Raw genomic sequence first — 19761 nt, forward strand, 5'->3', positions numbered from 1 at the left:
AAAGTCTATCAGCCTCATACCATTGTCAGATGTTTCACTGTGGAGACTGAAATTCCCGACTGTTGGGCCAAAGATATTCTCCTTTCCAATTTTGGCATTAAAATCGCCTAGAATAATTTTAATGTCATGGGCAGGGCAACGGTCATTTGTTTCTTCTAAGCGCTCGTAAAATATATCTTTGGTCTGTTCGTCCTTTTCTTCAGTGGGAGCATGAGCGCAAATAAAGCTGATGTTGAAGAATTTAGCATTTATTCGAATTGCAGCAAGTCTTTCATTCACTGGGGTGAAGCTGGATACCAGATGTTTTAGTCTCCGACTAACTACAAATCCGCAACCAAACTCATGCTTTACGTCATGACAGCTATAATATAGTGCGTCACCTTTAGGTGTTGTTGTGACGCCTTTCCCAATCCATCGTACTTCCTGTATGGCAGTAATATCGGCCTTGTACTTTTCAAGTACGTCTGCCAATGCGAAGACTGTACCTCCTCTATAAAGAGGTGCAGATTCGCAGATCATGCTCCTTAAAACGTTTGCGGGGTTCGTCAACTTTAGAGGGGTTCGTTTTTCTTTTCTTCCGTTTTTTCATAGTAGGCTGTTTTTTTCTAGGGGAGGGTTACTAACCCGACGCCCAAACCCAAGTTTTTAACGTTCTTATGGGTGAACGCGCGGCACATGTTAGCTCACTACCTTTAACGGGTGTTAAAGGCAGTTCCTCAGGTGACACCACGGGGAGGTCAGTGTCCACTTGAGATGAAAGAGGGACCAAGATAAATCCTGGGCTTTGCCATGTTAAAACCGGTCAGGACTTGGTATCTTCCATCCCCTACGTCACCCATTCAGGGATCATGGGCACCCAAAAATTACTCCAAGATTCTTCTCCAGATCCGCAGAATTGTCCATGCTTTGTTTAATTCACAGTAACCAAATAGTATAACTACTGGGAATTTAATTTCTTACCCAAGAGGCGGTAGCAAACAGAAATCTAAATCTAATTTGTATTTGTACTTATAGAAATTTGCAACAGTGTTCTCTCCCACCGGTAATCTCTTCTTAAGGCATCGTCCTAGTCATCTTCTTACTCTGTTACTGTGTTGGCATTGTGTTGTTAAGAAATTTAAATTCTAATATTTTCCCATAGCACACTGGTCGTTGTTATGTGGAAACAGCGGTCAAAAATACTTCCAGTACAGATATCGATTAGAAACTTTGGTTGTAGCACCATATGGGCGTAAAAATAACTATGCAACAAAATGGCCGCGACCGGTCCATTTTTGGGTATAGCTCCCATATAACGTACCTCCCAAATTTTATATATTTTGCGAGTTTTCATCGCATTTCCCGACTGATTGTGCTGTACTTTGACATTTGGGGTTCTTGGAGGACAAAGAATAATCTCACCAAAATAGTTCCACCGTTAAGGGTAGTCCACTTGTAAAGGTACCTCCCAAAACAAGTATATATAAATCAATACCTCCGAAGTTGTACTATTTTAGATTCTCAGTACAAATCATATAATAATCGTTTGCCTTGTATATAAAACACATACATATGTCTCCTTTTCTTTCTACACGAAGACTCTAATTTCATTGGTTTCCCCCATTTTGTAAAGCTAATTAAATTTCCTTCGAGATAAGAGTAAATAATTTCGCAAATAAGCGTCTTCTGCGCAGCCTAGAGCACGAGGAAAAACATTTTCCTTTTTTTAATGCTTTTTTGTCACACTTAAATCACTATAACTTAACAATTTGCTATCCGATTTTTAAAGATTATGGCTTGTTCGAAAGACATGATTTTCACCTTTTAAATAAAAAAAGCTGTAAAAGTCCGTGGTGGAAAAAAGAAGTTATGTCCGTTTTTGAAAATCCAAGAAACCCCGTTTTTCACTACATTTACTGTTAGAAAATCAATAAACGAAGTGACTCAAAGAAACCAAAGGAATTTTAGTCTTCCATAGACTTCCACAATTCCGAATTTATGCGTCAGAACCCCTGCAAATTTTCACTGTAGCACAGTGATATCAAATATATAACTTCTAGAAATTTCTCATTTGCAAGTTGAGCCTATAACCAAATTAATATTAAAAAATAAAATTATACAAATTTGATCGCATATAAAGGGTTAAAAAATAAAACTGTAACATTAAAACACATAAATAAAACAACACCACATATTATATGTCACTGGTACAATAAAAAGCAGAACAAATTGCAACGAGGTCACTTTAGTTTTTTGCATCTAACAGGAAAAGTTGCAAAAAGTTGCAGGTCATCTTTTGGTTTTAAGAATCTTGAGACCATCAAGATTAATATAAAAAATATCCCGTTGGAGGATTCAGGGGGGAATGTAGTTAAAACTCTACTTGAAATTCAATTTTACTTACGAATTAGCACTATTAAAGCCACTGGGAAAACACACATTTTTCATATCATACACAACAACTTAGTATAAAAACTACTGCACAAAAAATAAGTTAGTATCTTGCTTTTCAATTTTTACACCGAGATTTGCCATTATAAAATGTACATATCTTTGTTTTAATTTGTAGTTTTCACTTAAGATTTGCACTGTACTCACAAAAGAAAGCAACTACTTACATTGTCTCTTGTTCGACGCTATTCTCGAAGCGTACCGTTAGAATTAAGAGGTGACAATTATAATTTTTAAAAAGCTTAACCCCTTAAGAGTTAATGGGTACACATTATACTCAAAATAAATTACTTCCGTTTTTTGAATTTTGGCCAATGGCAGCGACCACTGTGCATAGCAAAGAAACCGTAGATTATTCAGTCATTCAACCGCTCAGTCATCCAACAACGACGTTTCGTTTATCCTTCACCAGAGACTGTAGCATCATCTATTCCGACTAACTTTCACTGATTGTAATGTGAGAATTTTAATGAATTTAAGAATGAGTGAGTGTTTGTGTGTTTACGCTACACGGAGGATAATAAGACAACGCAGAGATATCATGTAGGCTACATCTCTGTATACGTTTGAAAAATTGAAATCTTGTGCTCAAGATTTCATTTGTTGCTGTTTTTTTGCATTTTTAATGCCGTCGGTAGTGCAGCCTAATTTTTTTTGCAACAACTACTGCCGCATTTATGTCTGTTTTCGTTATTTTCATTCCAAAGAAATGTTCAACAATGGTTATTTTTAATTCGTTTCACTTTAGAGAAGAGAGGTGGTATACTAAGGTTGCCGTTGCACATGTAACTTGAACAAATTTAATGTCAGCGTATTTCGCTCTTAACGAATACAATATTGGATTGGGAAATTTGAGTAAAGGATAGATACAGATCAGAGCTGCTCTTTTTTGCAAAGACAGTATACTCAGCGATCCCACTGAATTGTCTTTGCATTTGCTTTTCTTTCTCAGGTGAACAAAACCAAAGAAAAAACATCATTTGGTTTGTGCTTTTTTCACTCATACATTCACACATGCATTCGTTTTGTTTGTATTGCTATGGACGGCACTGATATAGGTTTTATAGTGGTTTGCACACATACACAGTATAATCGCGATAATTCGTACCCCGTTAAATAAAAAATTTCAATAACTTGTTATATACAGCAGGTCCCTTAAAGCGGGTTCTTCGCATTCTAACAGCCATACTTCGTAAAAATGGCCTGTCCTTAGATTGCGAATTATCCGGCATTCTACTAGCCTTGTAAAGCGGCTATAAAATTCGGCCTAAATTTACCCTATTCAGACTTGTTTTTATTACAAATATTTTTTTGCGCTTATGATTTATTTCTGTTGCTGTTTGTTGTCATATTTTTGTTATTGTTGTTGTTGCTACTTTACTTTGTTTCTTTTCATATTGTTGTTTTATTTCTCTTATTTTTTGTGTGTTTTTGTCTTTTTAGCTGTTGGCAATTCAAGAACTTTTAGCATTCACTCTTCAAGAATGCATCTCATTTTACAGGAAAGTCTAGGTTTCTTTATTTTGTTTTCTTTTTTTGTATTGTTGCTTTTGTTGTTGTTTTTCATAATTTATGAGGAGAGTGTTATTTTGGCTTGAGGTCTTTTCAACTGCAGCAAAGTTGTCAAATACAAAAAAGTTTGAATGAGATATTATACTGCCATCATTATCAGTATCAACATTACCTTTAACTGTCATTCTCGTTGAGAATAGTTTGAAAAGAATTTGAATGTTGCAGCAGAGAAAAGTAACTGAAGGTGTTTTTTGTTTGTTTTGACGACGACATTTCTAATGAATGTAATTTGTGTAAGAAATTTTAATTATGCATGTAAATATGGAGGCATTTTAAATGAGGAGCGTTATTTACTTTGTTGCCTCAAGGAGGTGTTGTTTGCTAATTGGAGGGGTAAATGTCTAAAGAATACCAATAACCTGCATTCTTTAGACATTGATAAAATTTCAAAAGTATGTGTTTGTCAGACAAAAATATCGATCTTTAGAATAGAAAGATATTGGGGAATGTCCTTTCTATAAATGGGAAAATATAATAACCGTATACTCATTGTTCATATCTTTAAAAACAAGTGGTATATAAAGTATGCCAAGACTTACTAGAATCCATTAACTTCTAACCTCACCCAATTCCACAAACAAACACATCTCAACTGATCTGAATTGTGGCATAGATTGTAAATGTGGTTATTTTATTGAAATGTCATTTTTTCTGCTTTAGTGAATTTGTTGTTTTCTCAAACAAAAAGTTTTAGTTTAAACATAAAAGTTTATATATTAAAACTAAATTTCACTTAGTGTAAATCATGCAATATTGTGTTTGTTCATGATGGAAACTTTGCAAAACAAAAATGAAAGCCATACCTGAGTACTAGATGTGGATGGAATATGTTGTTTTTATTTTTGTTAATAAGGGGACCAAGGAGTTTCGAAATTCAGCAAAATGATGAATAGGTTGACATACATGTACACACATACTATGTACCATGGTAATTTGTTATGGTTCGGTGGCTCTTGGGTTTGTCTCATTATGGGCATCTCTGCAATGGCCTCAAGCCTATATCTCTGTGTTTATTGCCCATCATGGCATAAAGGCACGTCCGTCTGGAACACCACGTCAATGGTTTGCGTGCCTGGTTCTGCAACTCTCACACACACACTCCCACAAATTTGCCTTTTCATAAACAGAATTGGAATTTTCGTTGATGTTCGCAATTTGTTGTGAAATTTATGCCTTGTTAACACTTAAAGGACACGGCTTTTTAAATGTGCAAAAAGTTGAAGCCGGGCTTTTCTCGTTTTTTTTATTACATCGCAAATTTAAATGCCTGCCATACTTAACATGTGTGTGCATGGTTTTTATTTCTTGTGAAAAGGCTAATTTTGAAAAGTACAAAAAATGAAAATGCCAAATGCGACTGAGTGGCGCGTGTGTGTGTGTGCACGGCATGCATGATGTTTCCTTTTTATATGATGATGATGATGTTAATGTGAATTTTTATCCTTTTTTATTCATTTCCCTACAGTCGGAAGAACGAAATGGCACACCTTCACGGCGCAGCAAATCTGAGGGTCCCCCAGCTGTGCCCAATGGACGGGCGTTTGCTATACCAACGGAAGTGGATGGACCGGAAACTAAACAGGTATGTTAACGTACAATCCTTACGTTTGCCTCATAAAAGTGCGAACAAACCCCAAAAACAAAAAAAAGAATATTTACAAAAAGAAATAAAAAAACTCGTACACTACCCAAGTATACAACTGTGTAAGTGTGTGTATGTAAAGTGAGTGTGCGTTAGACAGAAAATTTGAATTATCCCGCTCTACCCATCATCGATATCCCCAAAGAATATCCTCTTTTCTGCTTTAGTTTCCATTTGAATTCTAAGAAACCATTTTATTTGTTAAAGCCAACAACCATTTTAGATGTGGAAATTTAACAGAATTATGTAAATTGTTATTGGAAAAGTAAAGAGAACATGAACAACAACAACGTAACATGAATTTAGAATGTAAATTGGTTTAGCTTTTTGGTAATAAAAGAGATGTTGTATTTTGACCTTTGGTGGAAAGAAAAATTGGATTTTATTTTTGTCAAAACTAAATTAGCTGTAGAGGACCTTTAGAGGTAACCTAGAGGAATAATAAATATTTCCTTTGCAAGAAAAAATATATTAGAAAACCTTTGCCTGCGGCTGTTTGATTTCACAGTTTACTAAAGGAAAAAAGAAGTATGTATTGACAATGGAAGGGGAGTCTTCAAAGATCATGAAATTTCTTTCCTACTTTGATGGGAGAATTCATGGATACAAAAAAAAAAAAAACAATAACAAATTAACCCCCTGGATTCCTGAACTTTAGTCTTATCTGCGCCCATGGCCAAACCGAACACCAGGATGAACAGATCATTAGTCTCCCTGAAATTAAACATCCGGCAACGGATTGAGGCTTCGCAGAGGTGAGGTACATGGTAGCAGGCATCGTCACATATTTGGTCTGTTCCAGAACTCCAAGTATCTACTAATTTTTACTATTTTTTCCGATAACATAAAGGAAAAAAATGTTATCGTAGTAAAATTTAGTAGCTTCTTGAAGGTTCTGGAACATACCAACTACCTACCATATAGACAAGGCCACATGGTTATCGAAAAAATCGATAACGTTGTAATATATCACGGTGCACCTTAACCAACTTTTAATAAAAGGAGCTTACACCTGGGAAGTTTTTGCTGATTCTGAAACTATAATGTTCATAGGTGAGAAAAATCAAAAACCTAAAACGCCGAAGGGTTTTTAAATAAATCAAAGCTCACATTTTTGGGATTTTTTTACTTTTTCACGATTTTGCTTGAAAACGGCAAGTCCTATCAAAATGGGGCTAATGAAAATGTTACAGCAGTGAAAATGCTCTACAAGATTGACTTTTGTGATATCTTCGTAGTTTTTACCGTTATTGAGATATATACATAAGTTCAAATTAGGACAATGGATTTACTGTATAGCCTTTTTATAAAACAATGTCATGACTGGTATTTCCCACCTTAAACTTATATATCTCAAAAATTGTACATCCTAGGAAAGAATTACAAAATTTTGTAGACAATTTTTACAGCTACAACATTTTCATTAGCCCCGTTTCAATAGATATTGCCGTTTTCAAGCAAAATCGTGAAAACCAAAAAAAAAAACCTAAAAATTTATTTAAATATCCCACCAGCGATTTGTTCCAGTTTTTTGATTTTCTCATCTATGAACATTGCTGTTTCAGAATCCGCAAAAACTTCCCAGGTGTAAGCACCTTTCATTTAAATTTAGTTCAGGCGCACTGTGATAAGGAAGGCACTCATCGAGTATGTTGGACATAGAAAAACAGCAAAGAATACTTTCCAAGCTCTTGGCATCCAGTAGTACCGATAATGAACATACCACCGAACCAATGATTATGGTATTGAATCTGTATAGACCGGGCAGAATGATGATGAAACATAATAAGGAAGCAGGAACCAATGGTTTGTCAGTTGAGATGTTCTAGATCTCTCACTAGCTAGGTAGCACCAGTTGGCAAGAGGAAGTCCCGACCACAAAAAATGAGAAAAGTGCATAAAAATCATCCAACTTATTTACAGAAGAGACTAAAGTTTATAAAAACAATTAAAAAAGTAGCAGTCGGCTTTGTCGATAGAGATAACCTCAGCCACACGATCCGAGTGACCTTAGACTGGATTAAAGCATAAAAGCGTTTAATATTGTACCTGAAGCAATACAGCGACAGAGTCGATCTTGGACTTGGATATAATTTTCGAAATTATACCTTCGATAGTTATAGTGCCAACCAGACATTGTGGTTGGTCAACATAAGATTTTTGGAAGTTGTGACCGAAAGCATATACTTGCAAATGAAAAAATATATCGTTGTAATGTAAATCAATGGACTACCTTCGATAAAAATTTCAAAACAAATCATAAACTGCTCTTAAGCGGAAATGTTGAACTTTTGTGGAAGAGGTAACCGAAGATGTCGTCCGATATAGACCTTCTTGGGACTTTATGTATGTTTGGAAAATTTGTTATGATGTGTAAAGATTCGGCCAAATCAGGTACTCATTTAATTAGTTGTCGCGCTCATCAATCATCAGTTAGTTGGTGCCTGTAAGTTTTTTGTTTTGGGCTATTATCTCAGGAAGAATGGGCTTACCCCAGTGTCCAACGTCCTTAAACTGCACTTGTGCGAAAAGAAGAAGTGTACCGATATTGTACATTTTTGTGAGGGTTATACCGGAAGGATCCGGATCCGAAGCGTTGGCACTTGCGAAAGCAAATGATTTACAACTTGGTGTGTTTTAAATTATTCGAAAGATTTATGGATGAACCACAAGCTGTGCCAGCAGACTGACATCGGTCTAGTGAAACGTATCGAGCTACAACGATTGGATTGGATGGGCCATGTCAACAAGATGGATAAAATGCAAGGCATATGAATTCGAGCCATTTGTCCGTATAAGCCCCAAGGGAAGACCAAATCTACGATAGAAACACCAAGTTAAAACGATATCATTACAAAACATACCGGAAGGTGTGGTCCGATATGACCCGTCTTCGAACTTGATCTATGTTTGGACAAACAAGTAAGAAAGTATCAGTCGGACTTGCTGACGAAAATCATAATATCGCTGTAAACAGGACCAAAAGAAATAGCTTCAGTATACATTCCCAACGGATCTTCCAAGAGCAAAAATCAAAGCGATTCTACACTAAAAAAATTTGAACTTTTAGGAGAGAGGTAACTAAGGAGAAGACCCATATGGACCATATTGACCCCAGGAGAAGACCCATATTCACAAAATATTACGAAGGCCAAATTTTGGACCGAATCGGCTGATCCGTTCGAGAGTTATGGTGCCATAGGCGCTTTTTACAACTTTCGGTCTATTTTCTCAGGAAGTATGGACTTGCCCCTGAAACAATTTGTACCCTCGTAATTGAGGCAGGGAATACAAGTTATTACAACAAAAATCAAAGCGATTCTAGAGCAGGTCTTAAACTGAACTTTTCCGAAATTTTGTGTGGGAGGTACCCGAAGGATTGGACCGATAGAGTCCATATTCGAACCTCATCTACATATGTGTGGTAGAAACTTCACGATATGCAAAGTTTGGCCGAATCGAATTTTCACATTACAGAAAAATGTTGAACTTTTGTGGGGGAGGTACCCGAAGGAGTGGACCGATTTCCTGCTGACATGTGACGACGACATTGGCATCAAGGGTCGAACACATACTTACTTCCTTCTTTACTTAGCTGGCCCATTAAAGAACATTTATTCCATAGACCGAACTAAGAAAAGATCTCCAATTCTCTCTGTTTAGTGCTTCGCTTTCTGGAATACCGCGTCTTGCCATCTCTTCATCCACTTGTTTGCGCCATCTATTCTTTGGTCTGCCAATTCTGCGTGCACCGCCATGTGGCTCGAATTTATACGCCTTTTTGACGTTTGCCTCTCGTATAACATTTTCTAGCAGATCACACAAAAGGCTGTCTCCTTGCCTGAAACCTCTTTTGGTACAAAACTCTTCGTAGAGGTTCTTTCCTATTTTAACTGAAGATCTTGTGTCAGTTAGAGTCATTTTACAAAGCAGAAAGAGCTTTGCGGGCATACCAAATTCAGACATGGCTTGGCGGGTTGTCGAAGGCTGCTTTATTATCGACAAAAAGGTGGTAGGTGTCAATCTGCGTCTCTGGGGTCTTCTCTAGGATTTGCCGCAGGGTAAATATCTGGTCAATGGTGGACTTACCAGGTCTAAAGCCGCATTGCTATGGTCCAATTATTTCGTTGACCATGGGCTTTAGACGTTCGCACAATATCCCTGACACTATCTTGTAGGCGATAGGGAGAAGACTTATGCCCCTATGGTTGGAGCATAAAGTCTTATCTCCTTTCTTATGGACGGGACACAGAATGCTCAGGTTCCAATCGTCGGGTACGCGTTCTTCTTGCCAAATGTAGCCAGCTAGCTGATGCATACACCTTATCAGCGTGTCACCTCTGGTTTTAAACAGCTCGGCTGGTAGGCCATCAGCTCCTGCTGCCTTATTATTCTTCAGCTGGTTTCTTGCTGTCTTTACCTCATCTTGGCCGGGTGGTATACATTCAATACCATCTTCTGGGATTGGATCTGTGGTATCTTCGTCGACTTCACTACTATTGGATACCAACAGTTTGGAAAAATGCTCTTTCCATATCCTGAGCACACTATCTGTATCAGTTACCAGATTACCTTACTGGTCTCTGCAGTTTCATGTTTCACTCTTTGGTGGAATTTTCGGACTTCATTCTGTCTCCTGTACATCTCGATGTTCACACTCCCGCTTTTCCATCTCTCTCTTTTTCCTGCGGAAAAGACGTTTCTCCTCTCTCCTTTTCTCCCGATACCTCTCTCGTTTGCTACGCGTTGCCACTGATTGTAAAGTAGCGCTATATGGTTTTTTTTCTCTTCGGTAGCAGCACGACACTCCTGGTCATACCATGGGTTCCTTGGTGGAGGTCTCTGGTATCCAAGTACTGATTTTGCGGTTGTTTGCATGGAGTGGGCAATGTTTTGCCATTGTCCTGATATGTTATCGGGACGAGCAGTGCTTTAATTAAGCAGTTGAGCCAGTTGAGTGGAATATGCTGTGGCTATCTGTTTTAATTGCAGCTAACCGATGTCCAACTTCCGTGTTGTGTCTGTTCGCACTTTGTTTGCTATGTTTGGACCTCGGAACGATCGTACATCCAACACGCTTGATGCATGTCTTCCATCTATCACAACGTGATCAATTTGATTTCTTGTTCTTTGATCTGGCGATAGCCAGGTGCCGTTATGAATATCGAGATGCTTAAAACTGGTGCTACTAATTGCCATGTTTCTTGCAGCTGCAAAGTCTATCAGCCTCATACCATTGCCAGATGTTTCACTGTGGATACTGAATTTCCCGACTGTTGAGCCAAAGATAATCTCCTTTCCAATTTTGGCATTAAAATCGCCTTGTATAAATTTAATGCCATTGACAGGGCAACGGTCATAAGTTTCTTCTAGGCGCTCGTAAAATATATCTTTGGTCTGTTCGTCCTTGTCATCAGTGAGAGCATGAGTGCAAATAAAGCTGATGTTGAAGAATTTAGTTTTTTAAATATCTGCAGCAAGTCTTTCATTCACTGGGGTGAAGCTGGAGACCAGATGTTTATACCTCCGACCAACTACAAATCAGCAACCAAACTCATGCTTTGTGCCATGGCAGATATAATACAGTGCGTCACCTTTAGGTGTTGTTGTGACCCCTTTCCCAATCCATCGTATTTCCTGTATGGCGGTAATGTCGGCCTTGTACTTTTCAAGTACATCTACCAATGCGTAAACTGCACCTTCTCTATAAAGACTGCGAACATTCCAGGTGCAGATTCGCAGATCATGGTCCTTAAAACGTTTGCGGGGTTTGTCAACTTTAGAGGGGTTTTCTTTTCTTTCGTTTTTTCATAGTAGGCTGTTTTTTCTAGGGGAGGCTTACTAACCCTACGCCCAAACCCAAGTTTTCAACGTTCTTATAGGAGAACGCGCGGCACATGTTAGCTCACTACCTTTAACGGGTGTTAAAGGCAGTTCCTCAGGTGACACCACGGGGAGGTCAGTGTCCACTTGAGATGAAAGAGGCACCAAGATAAATCCTGGGCTTTGCCATGTTAATGCCGGTCAGGACCGTTCCTTGGTATCTTCCATCCCCTACGGGGTCGAACACATCTCTTTGAAAAAGTCGAGAAAGAATTTTCTTGTAAACCAACCTGTTAACCTCGTGGGGTAAATATTATTAATTGGTACTAAATGTAGATGTTGGAAGCTACAATTTGAGGATTGTTAATGAATTAGTTCGAAACACGCTTCTCTAATATGGAACGCTATATTTTCAAGTATACCATTGGTGTGTTCATGAGGGATATGTTTTTTTCAGAACGAGCCTCCTTGAAATCTTATTTATATAACTTTGCGGAGACTTTGCAAGCGTAATAATATGTTACGTTGCGTAATAACACCTCACGTCTTTCATATCGTAATCAGTTTTTAGGAGATACTGATCGTGCCTCATTAATCGCCAATATTTACCGCAGATCTTAAGAATAACTGGTGTAAGCATCCATGCCTTCGCAAGTGACGCAATGTCTCCAGTAGTATAGGGGTTTTGTAAATTTTGGGATGTTAGTTTTGGTAGACATGGTTATGTTTAAAAATCTCTTAAAGTAACATAAGTTGGCCAATATTAATTTTCTTATGTCTAAACCGATATTAACTGTCTTTAAAGGATTACGAAGGTGGTTGTAGTCATTAAATAAATTTCCAATAACAATTTGTCACAGTTGAATTTCAATTTGAAGTGGTTTTTGTGCCATCTTTCATTCACTTATTCATTCATTATTTTTCCTCATGGGTTTTGAGTAGCATTACAGAGCGTTCGTTTAATGATGCATGCATGCATGGATAGATAGAATGACCATGAAGCCTTGTTTGGAAGCAAGTATTTATTGATTAGTTTCTTTTTTTTTTGTTTGATGTTTCTTCTATTTTATTGTATTTTTCGACACGTTTCTTTTGTGACACTCTTTGATTTTCACTTATCTTATTTTCCTTTGTAAAGTAAAGAAGTAATTTTACCGCATTACTCGTTTTAGTAATTCGATTTTTGTTTTCGTACCTCACCAATTTCATGCCCTCCTCCTCTTTATTCTTTTTTGTTTCTTCGTCAACAATTGATGTTGTATGTAGCGTTTATCGATTAAGTGTATCTCGCCAATGTTCTTGTGTACATAAGTATGTATGTATGTTGTTTATATGTAATGTCTAAGAATTGTAGTATATAAGTATGTTTAAAGTGTTTTTCTTTTTTTGTTGGTTCTGTAATGGGTATTTCGTATTTATAGGATGTCTGTTCTCTATGTGGCTGATTATAGATTATAAGGGGCTTATATTTTTCAAGTGGTTTTGCTGGACTGTCCATCCGTCCGTCTGTCATTGCTTATGAAGCTCTATCTAGCCCTGTTTGAGGTTTTCAGTCTTTGCAATCTGTTCCATGTCTGGCTGGGCAAATAAATTCAAGAGCTACATTGTTGGGCGAGGTTCGTTTTTCATACCACTTGTCCCAGCCACTTGCAAATGCCTTGTAATGTGAATTTGTTGTCAATTTGTAGAATATTACAGTTACAAGATTGTGTATGTGTATGCATATATTTGTACCTAAGTGATGTTGGCGTATGTTTGTTGCAAACATTTGTTACTCTTTTACGGCTCTGCACATGGCAACGAAGACATCGTCATCAATCTTATTTTTCCTTTTCGCATCCTTGTTTGTGCCAGGCCAACCGTTGCAGCCGGTTGCTTGACTGCCTGTCAAACCAAATACTTGACCGAGATGTTTGTTAATGTCGACAAGCCTCGACATAGAAACAGAGAAAAAAAACTGAAATCCACAAAGGAAAATAAAATGTCCATTTGTCACATCTGACATTAGGCTCGATTATAGACGGCTGGATAATTTAATGAGAATTTATTGTTTTGTATATTAAATGTTATTGGTTTTGTTGTTGTTCCTTTGCTGCATTCAACAATTCACATTTCAAATTGCTTCAGTTTTTTTTCAATCAAATAAATCACAGTACTAGTGGAAGGGACACTTGATGGCCGTTTGTAAATTGAGTGACAGTTTAGAATGTTGAGGTAATGGAAGATGTAATAATTTGCGATATCCGAAGAAATGCAATAAATTTTTCTGTCATTACCAGATACAAACATCCATATGTATATAATTTGATTGTCATAATAAATAAACATTGAATGAAGCTGTCGTTTAGTGGGATGTTTGTGTATTGAAATTTGTTTCTCCATCTAAACAAAAATAAGATCATATGCGAAAACATTGAGGAGGGACACCCATTTTTCAGAAAAAAATTTTCCAAGAAAACTACTAATCATTTTTAGTAGACAACTTCTTCGTGCAAAAGGGCAAATTTTAAGCAACGGTCGGTCGGTAATTTTCCTTAAACTGCACTTCTCGAGAAAACCTTTATCGAACTTAAAAAATATTACAAGATCTAAAGTGTGGACCAAATTGTCATAGTTTGAAGAAGAATAGTCATAGTTTGAAACAAAGCTGTATCCGGTTCGAAAGTTGTCATGCGCACCAGCCACTACACATGGTGGCCGTAGGGGTTTTTCAGGGTCCAGGTCATTTTCACTGGAAGTATGGACTTGCCCCTTTGTAATATAGGCCAAAACAATCGGAGGTCCTAAACTTCACTGAACTGAAATTTTATGTAGGAGGTACCCTATAGAGTAGATTGATATAGTCCATAAGCGGGGCTGTATTAAGTTTGGATAAAATATTACAAATGCCGAATTTTTGGACCCAATTCCAGAGTTAGCTCAGTTGCGTCCAGGACTCCATAAGGACCCACTTACTTACTTATCTGGCCCATTACAGAACATTTGTTCCATAGACCGAATTAAGAAAAGATCTCCAATTCTCTCTGTTTAGTGCTTCGGTTTCTGGAATACGGCGCCTTGTCAGATACAGCTCGTGGTTCATACGAAGTCGATATTCACGGTCAACGCAGATTGGTCCGTATATCTTTCGAAGAATTTTTCTCTCAAACACGCCAAGCACTGCCTTATCTGCTTGCGCTAGTAACCAGGCTTCGGAACCATACATCAGCACGGGTAGTATCAGTGTTTTGTAAAGCGTTATTTTTGTTTGACGAGTTGTGGCTTTGTTTTTGAAGTGCTTACTTAAGCCAAAGTAGCATCTGTTGGCCAATACAATTCTTCTTTTTATTTCACAACTGATATCGTTTGTTCTGTTTACGGCGGTGCCGAGGTATACGAAGTCTTTTACTACCTCAAAATTATAGGAACCAACTTCAACAGTTGGTCCGAGCTCAATGCACGCATTGCGTGTCGACACCATCAGCTTGGTCTTCTCGCCGTTTACCGCCAGATCCACTTTAGCAGATTCTCCTTCGACCTTCATAATGGTATCGGTTACTTCTTTTACTGATCATCCCATGATGTCTATATCATCAGCATAAACAAGTAACATGTGACTATTTGTGTAGATTGTGCCACTTCTTTTGACGTTTGCCTCTCGTATAACCTTTTCTAGCAGGATGTTGAAAAGATCACACGAAAGGCAGTCTCCTTGCCTGAAACCTCTTTTGGTACAAAACTCTTCGGAGAGGTTCTTTCCTATTTCAACTGAAGATCTTGTGTCAGTTATAGTCATTTTACAAAGCCGAATGAGCTTTGCGGGGATACCAAATTCAGACATGGCTTGGAATACCTTTGAACGTAGCGGGCTTTCGAAGACTGCTTTATAATCGACAAAAAGGTGGTAGGTGTCGATCTGCATCTCTTGGGTCTTCTCCAGGATTTGCCGCAGTGTAATGGTGGACTTGCCAGGTCTATAGTCGCATTGGTATGATCCAATTATTTCGTTGACCGTGGGCTTTAGTCGTTCGCACAATATCCCTGACACTATCTTGTCGGCGATAGGGAGAAGACTTATGCCCCTATAGTTGGAGCATAAAGTCTTATCTCCTTTCTTATGGACGGGACACAGGATGCTCAGGTTCCAATCGTCGGGTACGCGTTCTTCCTGCCAGATGGAGCTAACTAGCTGATGTATACACCTTATCAGCGTGTCGCCTCCGGTTTTAAACAGCTCGGCTGGTAGGCCATACGCTCCTGCTGCCTTAGTATTCTTCAGCCGGTTTATTGCTGTCTTTACCTCATCTTGGCCGGGTGGTATACATTCAACACCATCTTCTGGGATTGGATCTGTGGTATCTTCGTCGACTTCGCTACTATTGGATACCAACAGTTAGGAAAGAAGTTATTTCCATATCCTTAGCACACTATCTGTATCTGTTACCAGATTACCTTGCTGGTCTCTACAGGAGGATGTGCCAGTTCCAAAGCCATCAGTTTGATGTTTTACTCTTTGGGCAATGTTTTGCCATTGTCCTGATATGTTATCGGGACGAGGAGTGCTTTGCTTAAGCAGTTGGGCCAGTTTAGTGGAATATACTGTGGCTATCTGTTGTGATTGCAGCTTACCGATGTCCAACTTCCGTGTTGTGTCTGTTCGCACTTTGTTTGCTACGTTTAATCTGGTACGTACCTTTGCTGCAACAAGGTAGTGGTCCGAGTCTATGTTTGCACCTCGGAACGATCTTACATCCAACACGCTTGATGCATGTCTTTAATCTATCACAACGTGATCAATTTGATTTATTGTTCTTTGGTCTGGAGACAGCCAAGTGCCCTTATGAATATCGAGATGCTTAAATCTGGTACTGCTAACTACCATGTTTCTTGCAGCTGCAAAGTCTATCAGCCTTATACCATTGTCAGATGTTTCACTGTGGAGACTGAATTTTCCGACTTTTGGGCCAAAGATATTTTCCTTTCCAATTTTGGCATTAAAATCGCCTAGTATAATTTTAATGTCATGGGCAAGGCAACGGTCATAAGTTTCTTCTAAGCGCTCGTAAAATATATCTTTGGTCTGTTCGTCCTTGTCTTCAGTGGGAGCATGAGCGCAAATAAAGCTGATGTTGAAGAATTTTGCTTTTAATCGAATTGCTGCAAGTCTTTCATTCACTGGGATGAAGCTGGAGACCAGATGTTTTAATCTCAGACCAACTACAAATCCGAAACCAAACTCATGCTTTGTGTCATGACAGTAGGCTGTTTTTTCTAGGGGAGAGTTACTAACCCGACGCCCAAACCCAAGTTTTTAACGTTCTTATGGGTGAACGTGCGGCACATGTTAGCTCACTACCTTTAACGGGTGTTAAAGGCAGTTCCCCAGGTGACACCACGGGGAGGTCAGTGTCCACTTGAGATGAAAGAGGGACCAAGATAAATCCTGGGCAATACCATGTTAAAGCCGGTCACGACCGTTCCTTGGTATCTTCCATCCCCTACGTCACCCCATAAGGACCCACTAACCTTAGGAAATGAGAAGACTTTCTGGAGTTTTCTTCAGGAGTTAATGCCTGAGTACATAAGCTGCCTCGCCTCCTTGCATTGCTTGCTTCTGATCAAACAAAAAAAGAGAAAAGGGCATAATAGCTCAAAATTGTTTCGGCCTTCTTCATTCTTTTATTTTTGTAATGTCAGAAATGAAGCAGGAAAGCAAGGCAAGCAGGCGGGACAGCTTATGTACCCATGCCTTTAGGCTTACTCTAGCTACTCGGGAATTTGAGTAGTTGTTGAACGACTGGTATATAATCCGGAACTTGACGACGGTTCGCAGATAATGGTTCGCCGAAGGTCAGCCGACGTGATGTGTATGTGGCGATAGTGGGATCGGCGTTCGGTGGGAATTGGTATATACGGTATTCGGGAGTGAGTAGGTGGGAACACGATACGCTCGTTGCTCTGGTGTGAATGATCGGAATTACCGGGTATGTTCTGAGACACACTTCACCTCTCACTTCACGCTACAAGCATTTTGTTTACCCCATTTACTCCAATTTTTTGCGAATTTCTTGGAGCTTAGATTCATTACGATATTTTAAAACGAGTGTTCATCCTAGTCCGTTCATAAAATACTCGAAAAATAAGCGTTAATGTGGTGAACAAAATGCTTGAGGCGTGAAGTGAGAGGTGAAGTGTGTCTCAGAACATACCCATACGATGTATCTGGTGTTCGGCTGTTGATGTTCGGGAACGCGATTTATTCGGTGTTCAGCTGTTAATGCTCGGGGACACGATGGGTTCGGAATTCGGCTGTTGTTGTTCGGGAACACGATGTATTCGGTGTTCGGTTGTATATGCTGGAAACACGGCTGTTGATGCTCGAGAACACGATGGGTGTGGCTGTTGAGGCTCGGGAACATGATGGTTTCGGTATTAGTCTAGTCTTGTGGTCTAATTTCTACCATGCGCTGCTACTGGTTTCTAACTACGAAACAGCTGACCTGAGGACCCTTTGGAACTGCTGACCCGAAGTCCCAGTGGATGTATTAGCCACCACAATTTCATGGGTAGCCCTCAAAAGTATTGCCAACGCTTTAACACCGAGGTATATGTCGGCGAATTTAGAACAGTATTTGGTAGTAAGCTCACCATTCTCCACCATTTTTGAAGTACTTCAGTAACTTGAAATATAAAGTAAATGAGATTTATTAGTCGTAAGCACTGACGACGATTGTTGTAAAGGTACACTGGAATTCAATTCCCCTTGCATTACATGTTATCTTACAGCGGATGGGTAGTAATGATGCAGTGCATGCGGCTTACTGGATGGCTGGGTAGTTGTTGTTGTATTGTGTACGTGAACAGACAGCTAGGCAGACGGACGCACATGGCTAAATCGCTTCCAAATTGTCTGAAATGGATTTCGTCCAAACATACTTGGGTTCTAAACCATTAGTTTGGCCGTATGAAATGAAAATAAAGGCTGAGAATATATAGAAATGGTGTAGAGTCAATTTCAAAATTTATCGATTCGATTTAAAAAAATTGGCTGTTTTAAACCCTTCACCATCTAATGGAGGGTATATTAAGTTTGTCATTCCCCTTGTAACACCTCAAAATAATTATTTTAGATTCCACAAAGTTTATACTAGATTATTCTGGATCAGCGTGTAATTCTACATTGATATAGCCATGCACTTTTGTCCGTCTGTGGAAATCCCCCTACGTCCGAACGGATTTGGTTAAATGTAATTGTAGGTCCGTAGAATTTTTGATATTGAAAATGAGCTACACAAATAATAGGTGACCAAGAAGAGGATAGACAAACATGTGAACGTGTTAAAAATATAATTTTATGACACGTCTGATATAGGTCCACATTTTGGAATAGGACCCATATAACGGTACCTCCAGGTATTGTAACTTATTTTTCTACATTTTGGTCTTAATTGGATGTTATTTGGCATAGGCAAACATTTCTCCACCAACAATTGTAGACATAGGTCCACGTTTTCGTATAGTCCCCATATAACAGTATCACCCGATTTCGGGTATTTTAAAGATTGTAGCTACCTATTGTGACCAAATTAGCTATAAATAGGTAATTGTACATAGTAAGTCCACAAAAATATATGAAGATTGGTCATTCGTTTTCGAGCTAAACTGGGCTCCGACTTCAAAAATTCTAGTTCGAGTAGAATACGTTGAAAGTTGTTACAAGCAAAACACGACGCTCTCAAACAATTTTGTTCCGATTGAGTTGAATTTTTTAAACGACTTTCCTTCCTTCACTTTTAGTTTTAGAAAGATTACAACTTTTTATATGTCGTTCTTAAATTGAAAGATATTTCCTCTAACTGCAGCATTACTATTTCGGATTTCCATACGTTGACTTAGTTTGTATGAAATCGAATTGCGAACAATGAAATTTACGACATGACTTTTTGGAGGAAAGTTAACAATTGTTTTCCAGTTTCATTGTTGATTGTTGCGAAGTTAAATAAATTCATTTATTGTTTCCAAACGCATGTTTACAGTTTTCCCTTTTGTGTTTTATATTCAATGTTTTTATTTTAAAAATATAAATATATATGTTTATTTTTAAAACCATGCACTGTGTAAATAGTAAGGTATTTGATATTTTGTTCTCAAAATTCAAAACTATGTAAGATAATTAATAATATATTTAAAAAATTAAAAATATCAAATTATAGTTCCCCTTAAAAATAATCTATAAATTTATCAAAAAATACTTGTATTTTGTCTGTCTCTCTTCTCTCTTTTTTCTATATTTTTTTCATTTTTCTTTTTTGAAT

General features: G+C 38.2%; 1 protein-coding gene across 34 annotated transcripts in view; it reads left to right on the top strand.

Moving 5' to 3' along the window:
• Positions 1-19761, top strand: part of LOC141390590 (uncharacterized) — a 158166-nt gene that overhangs the window by 90818 nt on the left and 47587 nt on the right. For all 34 annotated transcript variants that reach the window (XM_073963674.1, XM_073963684.1, XM_073963566.1 and 31 more), the window contains one exon: positions 5468-5584. In XM_073963674.1, the coding sequence (XP_073819775.1) occupies positions 5468-5584 (117 nt within the window). The remainder of the gene's footprint in view (positions 1-5467; positions 5585-19761) is intronic.

Source organism: Musca autumnalis, unplaced genomic scaffold, assembly GCF_047663935.1.
Source record: "Musca autumnalis isolate F117 unplaced genomic scaffold, ASM4766393v1 scaffold_1, whole genome shotgun sequence".
Lineage (NCBI taxonomy): Eukaryota > Metazoa > Arthropoda > Insecta > Diptera > Muscidae > Musca > Musca autumnalis.